This window comes from Solea solea, chromosome 13 (assembly GCF_958295425.1).
Source record: "Solea solea chromosome 13, fSolSol10.1, whole genome shotgun sequence".
Lineage (NCBI taxonomy): Eukaryota > Metazoa > Chordata > Actinopteri > Pleuronectiformes > Soleidae > Solea > Solea solea.
In genome coordinates, this window is record NC_081146.1 from 9698268 (window position 1) to 9711900 (window position 13633).

A 13633-nucleotide genomic window follows, 5' to 3' on the forward strand; every position below is an offset into this window, starting at 1 on the left:
AGCTAACCTGCTGCTGGCTATAGCTTTATTTACAGACAAACGTGAATCACTTTTCATCTATGTCTTGGTAAGAGGCTCAATGTATGCTCAATGTGTTTCCCTAAATTGATTACTTGAAGACACAAACTCCCCAACCTCTTGCTTTTTATCCTTGTGTAACTCCTGGAATGTAACTACATTTCCAACGGAGCAGAACACAAAGTAATGAAAAGCAATAACCTTAACTGAGCCCAAACAGAAAAGAAATCAACAAAGATCAGTGGAATAAATGGAAGTAAACCGGAGTGATAAGTAGCCGAAGGTCCAGTTAGTTTTCTTCTATCTGTACCTTTTTCCTCACCTCCTGCCTCAGAGGAACCTTAACTCTGCTGATCTCTTAAACATCTTGTGTGTGTGTGTGTGTGTGTGTCATCCCACAGATGTGGCGGTGGGCTGTCCATTCGGAGGCGAGGAGCGTGGAGGCAGAGTATTGATCTTTAACGGTAATCGAGATGTAAAAACGCAAGGTTTGGTGCTGAGCCAGGAGCTGAGAGCAGCCTGGACCCCCAGCGACGGCTTACCGGGATATGGCTTCACTGTAAGAGGAGGCCAAGACCTGGACAACAATCAGTATCCTGGTAAATACTCGACTCCCTGTGTTACAATCAAAATTCTTTCCTGGTGTTGCATTCCTTCACTTCTCCTCTTTCCTTCCAAACTCCCTCCTCTTCAGTCTTGACCTCCACATTTCATCGTTCCCCCCATGCACTCCTCCACTACCAGCCCCATGTTCTCCCGTATTGCTTTCCGCTTCTGCTCTGGTAAAGTCATCAGTCAGACGAAGCGGGTACAGGGATGAGTGCCAGTGAACTGCTGCTGCATTCATTCTTTGGGGATTTTCAGCACTCAAGAAAGAGAGAAAACATAAGATTGAGAGAGAGTGAAATTCTAGTAATACATAAACCGCATGTTCAGTCTACCAGACAGTCAAGCCTCAGCCCATAGACCCATTAAACTGGAAGCAACTCAAATATCCTTCAATCAAATTGCATGTAGCTACTCCTTACTTTATGTACCACCTTCTTACTTTACCAGACTTTTATACCTTTTGTCTTTGCAAAACATATTTGAAACTTTACTGAAGAGAACATTTATATTTAGTACAAACAAGACTGGGACTCTGTTTATATACCAGGGTTTTCAGTTCAGGAAAAAAAGGGAGCATTAGAAACAAAGCAGCGCTGTAAAATCACTGTTTTACTACTTTATTTTCTCCCTAATTTGGAGCCCCTCATTTCTCTGGCTTTGTGCTTCCACAGATTAGGTTGTTTCCCATGTGTTTCTGCCTGCACTCTCTTCTACCACTTCTCATTTTGCTCTAATAACAGATTTCTTCATTCCACAAACAAGAAATCAAGGGAAATAGGCATGAGAACACACACACACACACACGTGCAGCTTGTGATTGGTTTCAGTGGCATCTGTAGAGAGAGAGAGAGAGTGTGTGTTGACCATGTGCCAGGCTCCAGGTCAAAGCCTAAAGACCCCGTGCAGACCCACTGCAGATCAGAGAGCTTGAATTCAAAACATTACAGTGAATACACGCACACAGGTTCGTAAACTAAGCTGATGGAGGTGAAGTAGAAACTCATGGGTGGCGCAGCGCTCAGCCAACACACACGACACCAAATAAACACGCATACGTACACACACTAATGTGTGCCCTTGTCGTCTGTCATTAGAGAAGTGGCTGAAGGAAGTGAGACACGTACACACATGGTGTGTCGTTAGCAGCGTAGTAAAGTCACACTGTTCAAAGGAGCCGGCGATGTTTGATCAGCATTATGAGAGGACTGCACAGGCGTCTGCGAGGCCTGCTGGAACTACAATATGCTCTCATTAACGTGAAATGTTCTTAGTCGGCTTCCAGTGCATCACCAGAGAGAGGGATGATGATTAGGCTCTGCTTTTAGCTTTAATAGACTTTTCCTGCAAAGATTATGTCATTGCATGTCTTTTTATTTTCAACTAAATGGAAGGAAGTGGTCCGCAGCCAGTCACTGCAGGACCAAAACTGACAGCCACACTCTATTATTAACTATTAAGCTTAGAACTGTAGTGTGTAAATATAAAAATAAAAATATAACTTCAGCTCCACATGAATTTCTGTGTATTTCACAGGAAAGCAGTGTTTAGATTCCGTGTCGCCTGGCGACATTCCTGAGCTGCACGCAGGAAGTGATTCCTTTAAAATCCAGACAGATGGCCACAAGAACAACATTGCGCTAGTCAAACGAACACAGGTTAGAGTTTGACTGAAAACACAAGGAAGCACCGAAACGAAGACTTTCAGAAGTGCTCAAAAAACACGATAGTTCAGCAGTTTGATGAGACAAATGCTGTTACCGCTCCCTCAGTCAGTTCTGATAGTATTGCCTGACAGAGCCCATTTTCAGATAAAGGGAAAAAAAAAATCATACCGTTACATCATTTCTGTTCTCAAAGACCAAACACAGGCAAAATAATAACATCCGTAGCAACAAAAATCACACACTGCACCTTTATATAAAGCGGGCTGGAGTTTGGTTAGAGTATCCCGGCGTAGGGAAAGGGATCAGATTGCTTCAGAGTGCACTTTAGGTTCAACTTAGGGGTCGAAGGTTAGAAACTGACAATGTTTTACCCGTCAATCACACCAGTTTTCTGAGAGTTACAGACACAGACAGGTCAGGGTCAGTGCTTTGGATGTGTGTGGTGGGAAGAGGTCAGTATTCAGTATTCAGTCTGGTCAGTAGGCGTAAAAAAGATGTGACCTGACTCTAAATATGGGGGTAGATCTGCCCGTTTATTTAAAGACCTTCATCATTTTCAACCCTTTCTGGCGTGCTTGAGTATTTCTAAAACCAAAAATCAAAAAAGTCAAGTTTAAACTGTAAGAGCAAGAACAACGACGTGTCTCGTTTCATCATTATTCATTATGCGCCCCAAGTGTACCTTTAAACATAAACTCCCAATCCAAAATAAACCCTCTACAATTCTTGTCTGCAATGTGATAACTATCCTTTTTATTGCAAACATGCAGTGTGTGTGAGGTATTGAAAAATGCATAAAATGAGGTCTTATAGCCTGCAGGTTCTTGAATATCCTCGTAGAAATCCCACACATGTATCCATAATTAAGAGGTGCTCATTTTCACCTCATTTTCCTCTGAGTGCCATTGACCTTTGGCATTTCATCACGAGGACCTTCTACCTGCAGCCAAACAGGCAGTCAGTGACGGCTTGACAGTCCGTGTAAACTCTGCACGGAGCGTTGTATTTTCACAGCGCAGCGTCGCCACTATCAGCTAAAGCCGCGCAGTCACCGTGACTTACCTGCACTTAGACCAGCGCTTGTATACATGCGCTCAAATCAACAGCAGCAGGCACGCGTTTTCCTCCTGTGTGTAAGGAAATGGAATTGACGTGGGGAGGAAAGTGTGCCGTTATTTGATTTAGTCCTCACACACTCACATACACACACATGTAACCCTGTCCTGTCCTCAAATCAGTCCTGCGTGGGTTTTTGAGAACAAACATGAGACTGAGAATAAGCTGGGACAATCATTGTATTGAGCACACATGCACGTGTGTGGCAGGAGTGGAGTCAGATTTCCAGGTTACACAACCCCTGGATGAAGAGAGGAATTCAGACTGGGAGTGAGGTGGTCCCTCTGTGTCTCTCACTCTCCTTCTGTTGAGAATACACCTTGCTCCTGATGGCTTTCACAGATTGCATTTTAAAGGCCAAGATCCGCAATCCCCTGCCCTCCTTTCCATCCTATCATTTCGCAATCTCCTCCCTCTTGTGCTCTCCCTTTTCCCCCCTCTAATGTACCTCTACAACTGCCCCAGACACACACACACACACACACACACACACAAAAACACATTAAGGGATCCCTTCTCATCACAGGCTTTTGTAGACAGTGCGTACACACACACTCGCACAGTGACACAGCACACCCCAGGGGAAGAGGGACTGGGGTCTAAATGTTTAATGTTGTGGTTTCAGGGGAACTGTGACTGCAGCCAAAGGCAGAAACAGATGTGCCCCTCTCTCTCAGATTCAATTAGTCCCTTTTTTCTTAAATATGCAGAGGAGGAGAGACACCAAATGACAAACAAAGTCTACAAGAGTGCACTTCCATTAGCTCAGTCCAATATTGCCTGAAGCAGGACACCATAGTATTTCCTAATTAAACTCGCCCACATTGCATGAATAACTAAAAATAGTGCCAGAACCTTTGATCGTCAAGTCAAAATGCCAAAGGTTAATTGTTCACATGAGAGTGCTTTTTCAGGGATGACTTGATTCTACATTGTTATGTCTGATCCTGAATCAGTGTGTCTATTACCGCCTTTAATAAATAACTGCTATACATGTACCACATAGTTATACATGGAAAACCTCTCCTTCTCTAACTTAAATCATATTTATGCATTGTATCTGATTTTACTTTTTATGGCAATTGCCATATCATTTAAAATCATCAGGTATCTGTTTAAGAAAAAAAAAAAATTCATAATGAAAATAATAATTTCTGCTGCTCCAGTCACCTCTCACTGCACTACATGCGTTCAGTCTGTGTTTTTCAGAATCACCCCCGACTTTATTTTGCTTCATCTGGCATTGGTAGCTTTTATCCATTAAGTGCCTCTCTTCAGTTTCACATTGTTTTAATCAGCACTTGTATGTGCTTGTGATCTACATATGTGTGTGTGTGTGTGTGCTTGCATGTGGCTTCCATTGGTATGTGTCCCCTGACCGCAGCCGTTAAAAAAAAAAGAAAACGGCTCTATTTTAGACGCCGAGCGCCACTTAGAAATGTGTTTTCATCACAAAAGCCATGAAAACAAATAAAAATCACATATAGATGAGATCTGTTGCTGCTTACAATTAGGGGGCTGCGTGTTGTAATGCAGAGTGATGGGAAGTGTTGTTGGAATCATTTTTATTGGCACTGGAATGCCGCGTGGGGTCCGTGTCTGTCCCGCAGCACACAGCGACACGTATGAACGCACTCGCACACGTGCAGAATGAGCTCAAACCGCCTGAACCTGGCCATGTATGAAAGGAAAAGCAACGGCGATATCAGAATGTTAATGCTATCACAGTATGTCTACTTGTGTATGGTGTGTGTAGCTCTCTGTGTGAGTGTGTGTGTGTGTATTAAATGTGAGAAGTCTGTGTTTGATGAAGATTGCCGGAGACCTTGAAATCAATCCCATCTGTGGCATTCTTTGAAGCCCTCCATTCTCTCTCCCCTCTCTTTCTCTCTCTCTCTCTCTGTTTCTCCTCTGTCTTCACAGATCTGATCGTTGGGGCATTCGGTTCAGGTGAAGTGTCAGTGTACAGGTAAGAATGAACGCGGTGTCTCTTTTCTAAACGCTTCTCAAAGTACAGATTTGATTCCTTCCCCATTCTTGCATCTAACACTGTGTGTGTGTGTGTATGTGTGTAGATCTCGTGCTGTAGTGTCGGTGGAAGCTGCAATGAACCTGAGTCCAAGAATCCTGAACCCTGATGACCGACAGTGTCACCTGCCTGAGACAGACATGATGGTTACCTGGTAAGAGGAGCATCCTCTCTGAAACCAATTTTATCCATCATATAAATAAGATAATACAGAGAATGTTTACACTCACCGCCCCCCCTTTAATGGACACGGGAAACCTAATAAAGTGTCAGGATTGGCCCCTGGTTTGGTCTTGTGCTGCTTTAAAGAACAAGATGTGTGTTCAGAGCTGGTCTTCTGCATACAAGTTACTTTTGAACCAATCTGGTCATTCTTCTCAGACCTCTGGCATCAACAAGGCATTTCCACCCACAGAACTGATGCTTATACTGGATATTTTGTCTCTTTTGGACCATGCTCTTTAAACCTCAGAGACAGTCAGACCAACACATCTGGCACTAACAACTATGCCACATTCAAGGTCACTAAAACCACTTTTTCTTCCCCATTCCAGTGCTCAGTTTAAGCTTCAGCAGGTCATCTTGACCATGTCTACGTTACATAATACATGGAGTTGCCGCCAAGTAATTGGCGGATGACATATCTGCATTAACAAGTAGTCAAACAGGTGTACCTATGAGTGTATATTCCCAATGGATCCTTTTTCTACAAAACAAATCCACTATGGTCTGGCACTCTCTACGTTTGAATTGCAAACAACGTCAGTTTTAAAAGCTCCCGCAAAACGTGCTTGTATTGATTATTTTACAACGGGGTTTTACATATATCTCCTCATATCTCGTGTTTTTGTTGACCCATAGCCTGAGCTGAAAAAATATTTTAATATCAATAAAGTGTGCAGGTAAAAGTGTGCAAGCTACAAGGATCAAAGTCTCACACAGACATGAAACGATGTGTCCCACTGCTTTACTGAACCCTAAATCTGTACCAGAAATCCTACTGCTTGTACCGTACCATAAATTGTGAGAGTATACAATATAGGCTTTCACACACTGACAGATCTGACAGATATTTCACCCCCTGTTTTGTAGACGTCTGCCGCGAGCCGAGATCTGTCTGTCTGTGTGTCTAAATCAATTATTTAGCAACGTACCAAAAAAAAAAAGAAAAAACGCTGCTCATGAGGCCTTGAAATTCCCATTTATTGGACTCTGTGATTAATTTGAAACAGCATAATTCTATTTTGATTATATTATTGTTCCTGTGGCTTTGAACAGCTTGGGGGTGAGTTTAGTTGAGGGGAACGGGTCTAAAGGCTCACGCTGCTTCACCACAGTCTATTGTTGGTTCTAACTTACTGGGGCTGGAAACGCCGTAGGACTGTTTGGACGAGAGAAGTGTGCTTTGCCAGCTGCCATTATGGTGTTGTGTGTGTGTGTGTGTGTGTGTGTGTGTGTGTGTGTGTGTGTGTGTGTGTTGGCAGTGAGTGAAAAGGGTTTTGGTCAACCTGACAGAGAGCTTTGAACGATGGAATTCAGTAAAAACAAAACTCTGCTTATTTAAATAAACTGCCTTAAAGTTTAGGTCCGGGGTATGGAATCAGATCGGACATAGGAGACAGATGTACACAGGGTCGAACACCAGCTCTAAGAAATGTGGGACGTCTGCGGCTCATGTGTTGCAGGCATCTCCCTTGTTTCCTTGCGGTGATTGCTGGAGAGAGGCATGCTGGGAGGTGCTTCGCGTTTGTACCATTACATTTGAGTCTTTCAGCATTTCAGCATCTCATTTTCAGAAAAATAATTACCTGAGTATCTCTCACAGACAGTCTTTCCATAACTCTGACCACTGTTCTGAGGGTATTTCCACAATCCTTTCCAAACCCTTTTGACCGTGTAGTTGAAAAGCTTCTGTGTTTGAAGCACAATAGTGTGGATTACTGCTTCATAGCTGATGCTGAAACAACATTGCTTTTACAGAAATCCAAAGATGTTTATCAGAAATCCCATGTTTGTTTAATGTGGACCAACATTTATATTTTTTTGTCGTTATATTGCTAAACTGTGTATTTATATTTAATTACAACATTTTATTTATCTGATAAAAACAAATGTGGCATTGTAAGTTCCCCTGGCGCAGAAAGTAGATTTGGTTAATAAGTAAAATATTGTCACAACTTGAGAACAATTGGTTACAAATACATACATTGCACTGCATGAATGTGTGTGTGTGAATGTAACTTATCATTTCGAGTTGTTGTGACGACTAAAAAGATCATCATGAACAAGCATTTAGCAACTAAAGAGCCAGATAGTTTATTCATGAAGTTGTTGAAAAGGAACCAGTGCTAGAAAATATTAGACTTACATTAACATATTAACATTCAGGCTTCAGTTTAATTTACTACCTTCTTAAGTCATTAAGGATAAAAAGGTCCACTTCCAAAAAACTGCTATACAAACTTTACAGATTAATGGGGTTTGTTCTGCTTAAATCTCTTCAGCCTTGTTCACAACTACCAAACAATCAATCATTTTGATGATTTTAACCCTTTAAATGCCAGTTTGATTACATAAATCCCACCCCCCCCACCAACATTTGCTATATGGAAAATAACTTTAAAGAATATTAGCATCATGTTTTCAAACTGGCATTTAAAGGGTTAAAATCCTGATAATTATTCAACATTTTATAGTTTTGATCTGAACCGAAGTTGATCAAAAGATTTATCCTCAAAAAGCAGAAATGAAATATTAATCCGCAATAATTAACACCTTCATTTTGACAGTTCTAGTGATAATGTATCACTCATTTGTTTCTGCTGCCTCACAAGTTGACAAAATAACAGTTATTGCAGGATTAAACAACCGTCTTGGTTTTTAAAGAGTGGATGAGGGAGTGGAGGAAAAGGAAGGACAGATTCTTAATGACCGGTCTTAAATTGGAGGTCCTTACTCATTAAGCACACCCTGTGTATTCGGGGAAGGGATTTAAGTGTGTGCATATTTGCAGGGAGGGCCGGCTGACAGTGGGTAGGGGGTGGAGCAAACGATGGATTTTTGGGTCAAATTACATACAGTATTGCCCACCGAGAGCCAAAGCTGCTGTCAGTAATATGGGGGCAATTAAAGTGCTACATACACTTAACTTTGACACATAGTGCTTATTAGAGTCACACCCCTCCAATCACACAAAGGTGCATAAATGCATGAAACCACCTGGAGAGGTTACAATGGTTTAGGCGGGGAGCGATTTTCAAAATAGAAACCTGTGTCTTTATCACAAACTCACATCTGCAGCACACTCATTTAAAGACACAGGAGAACTAGCTCAACGCGATTGTGTCATCTAATGGGGAACCTAATTATTAACAAACACACAACATCTGCGATTTGGTGGTCAGGGTTTGTGAACTGGAACCAAACAGAGTCATTTCCCTCCTGCTGCATGAGTCTTCAGTGTAGAGGCATGAGTGTGACATCTGCAAGCTTCCTCAGATTTGTAGATATTAACAGTGTGGAGCTCCCCTTTGTGGGAGGACCTTTCCTGTTCTTGATTAAAGGGGCGATATCGCATGCACACGCACACACACACCCACACACACACATACATACATTCAAAGACACATAAATAGAGGAAATGCAGAAAATGTTAGTCCAGTCTCCCATGTCTGTCTAATGGAGGGGCTCACTGGTCCATAAGTGACATTTCCCACTCCCCCCAGAGTACAGGAAGGAAGAGATGCCTTGTTTATTTAGTATGTGACTTTTGTATTGTTGTTGTTGGGTTTTTATTTATGCACACACACGCGAGGAGTACAGTCAGGACAGCTGCAATGAATACATGGATGACATTTCCGGAGCTTAAATGGCAGTCATGATTATATTAGGATATATGGGTTTGTATACAATATACTTATTTCAGGTGTATTCACGACACAACTCGTGATTATGTATACAAATGTACCCAGACACCACAAAATACATTTCATTTTTTATATAAAAAGGGAATAATTCAATAAAACTCATGACTTTATAACAAATAAAGCATAGGGGTTATTGCACCCCAAGAGAAATCACAGGAAAAGGGGTAATTTAATACATCTGAATTCATCTGATAGGGACAGCTAGGGCGTCTTGACATTATTCTTTCTTTCACGCCTATAAACAAAGGAAAGAACCCATGTCCAACTCCACCTCTGTCAGTCTGTATAATATTTAATATTTTTCCAAACTTAACTGCTGCTACATGTAAAGATCTTGTGTGTGTACTAGGTTTTCTTATTTTATAATGTCTTGTAAATGTGTGTCTTAACTCAGCTTATTTGCAAATTGAAATTATTACCCCCCCTATGAAAGTGTCATTGTTTTAAAGTTACTTCACAAGTGCTGTTAAACAGAGCACAGCATTTAGAACACGGCTTTTTTGAACATCCTACTTTTATTTTGGATGCTTCCATTATTTGACACAGAAATGTAATGATTCCACAAAAACAACCAGGGTCAAAATTAATAGCCCCCTTAAGAGCTGACCTTTTTTTATTGAGCCATAGCCCAAACCACTGTTGTGCAAGCATGTGCTTAACCTTGTGATGCTCAAAACCTTTTTAAATCAAGTTCAAACTGAGGGTTATCGCTCACTTTACACACAGTATAAATTCTCCAGTAAGGGTTTGAGCTGTCACTTGAGAAAACTTTGTGCCAAAAACAAAAGACGATGAGGAAAGACTTGAGGAAAAGGACTGTTGATGCTCACAAAGCAAGGGAAGGATGTACAAAGTTATCGCAGCGTTTCCAAATGTCAAGAACTGGAGTGAGAATTCAAAGAGAGCCACACAACAGTATATTGTGTTTAACTGACATTAGAAACATCTTGATTGTAATCATTTGTTGTGTTCTAAACTCTAATATCCTCTTCATTCAGCTTGAAGGTGGATGTCTGTGCAGCAGTGAGCGGTGTGGGGATCCCCGACTCTATAGGTAAGCAGCAGTGCACAATGTGGTGGGTTAACAGAGATTTTCACTCCCATTTCAATCTATACCTCCTCGCCATTTCCTCCTCTCCAGACCTGAGAGCAGAGCTGCAGCTGGATTGGTTGAAAGGCACCAGGGGCGGAGTCAAGCGAGTTCTCTTCCTGGACACCCAGCAACCTCAGCGCACTGGGCGCATAAGGCTGGGTCACAGTCGGCTTCATTCATGCCTGAGCTACACCATCTTTCTGAAAGTGAGCAAGTCACTCACACATACTAACACTTATCATTAATCCTGTTTGAATTGTGTTTATTGTAAAGAGGCGTCAGCTTTAAACACAACATCTGCACATTCCTCACATGTGTTTGCAGGAGGAAGATGAGTTCAGGGACAAGTTAACTCCCATCTCACTGGCTCTGAACTACAGCTTGGCTCCTCCCACACGTGACCAAAGCCTCCCACCTATCCTCAACCTCTACAGCAGCACCTTCCTGCAAGAGCATGTGAGTATGTACAGTGTAAACATGGCATTTCACAAATGACGTGGGGCAGAGATGAATTGCCACACATGACAGGAGGTGCTGGGATGTCGATGGGTCACAAAACACCTTACTGTGTGAAGCAGGAAGAGTATATGGATATGGATATGACTTAGCTTAGATATTACACATTATATGAATTGGAATGTGTTGTTTTGGCATTTAACTCATCCTTGTTACACACCAGTAGTGAACACACACACAAGCCGGGCGCATGAGCAGTGGACCGCACTTATCTGTGCCCAGGGAGCAATGGGAATTGGGTTCCTTGCTCAATAGCACCTTTTTAATGTGCCTTATTAATAGCTGTTTTCCCTACAATGATGGAATTCTTGCATTTTCTTCTATTTCACTCCATTAATTTGTTTCCTCTGGGTTTTTTTTTCCTTTCACTGAATCAGGAGACAAAGGCTAGAATGTCAAGAGCAAATACTTTGACTTGTGATTGTGTTCTGTATGACTCGACTTGATTTAATTCTTTGCTCAATCTATAAAGTCTTATGGGAAATAACCTGATATTATATTGGTCTATGAAAAATGCTGGTGTTGGACACAGAAATGTTTTCCAGTACAGAGAAGAGGTTTGTAAACTCCCCAGGTAAATTTGGAGCTCAACCACATGTAACATAAAAATCAGTGTTAGGAAGGAAAAATGAAGAAATGGTATAATGTTCACCAAAGGCACAACTCTGGACCAATATAAACCTTCATTTTTGACAAATAAGCACATATACTTACACACACTCAATCTTCCACTTAAATGAACATTAAAAAAAAAGGTTTTTCATATTTTATTCCAGTACATATTTCATTTATATGACCGGGCCACACAGTATTACCTTACAGAAGAAGCAAGTCTCCAAACTTTATTATTTGTGTATTTGCTTTATATTAGACTTCACTTATCACCAGTTTGCCAGTCTGTCTTTTGTTTTACTGCAAGGCATTGTTATTAATATTTGAAACACATGACACATGCAGACAATTAGTGAGTGCCCACAGAGACAGAGACAGAGACAGAGGAGAATTGTGTTTCAAGATTACGCTCTTACTTAACCAAAACAAAGTCCACTCTGAGGCTGGGCACAATGAAACTGCCCAGGAGCTGGACAGCTGAGCTCGTGTGTGTGTGTGTGTGTGCGTCTTCAGCACCTGCATCCTGACTTGCCCCAGTTTTCTTCTATTTTTGGTTTCCTGATGATACTCAGTCTTGGTTAAACAGTTCCTCATGATGATTCCCCTTCTCTTGTGCCCCCTTTTCTCTCAGGCCTACATTCTCCTGGACTGTGGAGACGACAATATTTGCATCCCCGACCTCCAGCTTTCTGCCAGCATGTAAGAGTGACACGGCCATGCCCTTTGACCTCAACCTGTAAACACTCAACACTTTGCACAGCCAAACACCAAACGACCCACACACACACACACACAGTCAGGCCAAAGAAAGTCTGTTAACCCTCACACAATGAGCTGAGTTTACACTGAAGTTGCTCACATTATACTTCCATTAACATGTGTGCATACGTGTATGTGCCTTAGCTTACCCTCTGTAGTGTTTCCAGCTGCACAATATCTCCATGGCAACATTATACAAACATCCTGTCACCCTCTACTGACTGACACACACACACATTGTTAGGGTCAGTGGTGTTGCATTCTTTGCTGCCAAGTGGATTAAAACATGAGGTCCGGTCCTAAAAACTTAATCTAACAAAAACACAAGTCAGGCTTTTTGAGATTTTTTTGTAAAACTGCTGTGTGTACTTATGTGTAATTTTCTGTGTCCTCCACATACCTTAAATACTTTTTAGTAAGTTTTCTTTGTGCACTATTCTTACCCACACACACACACACACGCAGAGACCGTTCAGAGCTCGTGATCGGAGATGATAATCTGTTCATGTTGACCATCACTGCGGTGAACCGAGGGGAGGGGGCCTACGAGACAGAGCTGCACACACTGATACCACCAGAGGCCGACTATATAGGAGTGGAGCGCAGGATAGAGGTAAATACAAACACACACTTTTGTCTAATTACATGTGCTTTGGTATTAAAGCTGTGGTGCATAACCTTTGGTGATTTTTGTTGATGATTATGTTATTATTCTGCCTCTGTGAACATTATTTCTATGCTGTGGCCTTATTCGAAAATAACCTCTGTCAATGAACGTTATCGGACCTGACTGAGGGAGCGTTTGTGTGTATACACCAGCACGCAGGGGTGGGTGGGGGCAAGAAGCATTTATCCCATCAAACTTTGTGTTTCAATCGTACTCCATCCATCCTTTAGTAGCCCAGTGTTGCTTTTGTCATAAGACAAAATCACTTCCTGTGTGCAGCCTGGAAATGCTGTCGGGTCACATGAGATTAAAAACACAGCTAATCCCAGAAATGTGGAGCTGAATTGTGTGAGCTCATTTGACAATGATTTGAATTGTTTGTTTATATTTAAACTACAGCTTTAATGGTGAAGTCACATGACTCATCATGGTTGGACCACGTATAAGTGAACATACAGTATATAAAAAAAAAAAAAGGAAGCAAGCTATTTGAGGCAGCAGTTACAGTAAGACATCACTTCCTGTTGTGTTTGGCTTGATTAAGGCAAAGTTATCAGCAAGGTATGCTTTACTGGCAACTGCCCAAGAGCTCCTATCATGATTTACAAGCTGCATTAGTGACCA

At 41.7% G+C, this 13633-nt stretch overlaps 1 protein-coding gene across 1 annotated transcript in view; it reads left to right on the top strand.

Moving 5' to 3' along the window:
* The window catches only part of itga8 (integrin, alpha 8), a 38597-nt gene that overhangs the window by 14226 nt on the left and 10738 nt on the right, over positions 1–13633 (top strand). The window contains exons 13-20 of the mRNA XM_058648182.1: positions 420–617; positions 5331–5376; positions 5483–5590; positions 10361–10416; positions 10504–10661; positions 10780–10911; positions 12215–12282; positions 12808–12955. Coding sequence (XP_058504165.1) covers positions 420–617; positions 5331–5376; positions 5483–5590; positions 10361–10416; positions 10504–10661; positions 10780–10911; positions 12215–12282; positions 12808–12955 — 914 coding nt within the window. The remainder of the gene's footprint in view (positions 1–419; positions 618–5330; positions 5377–5482; positions 5591–10360; positions 10417–10503; positions 10662–10779; positions 10912–12214; positions 12283–12807; positions 12956–13633) is intronic.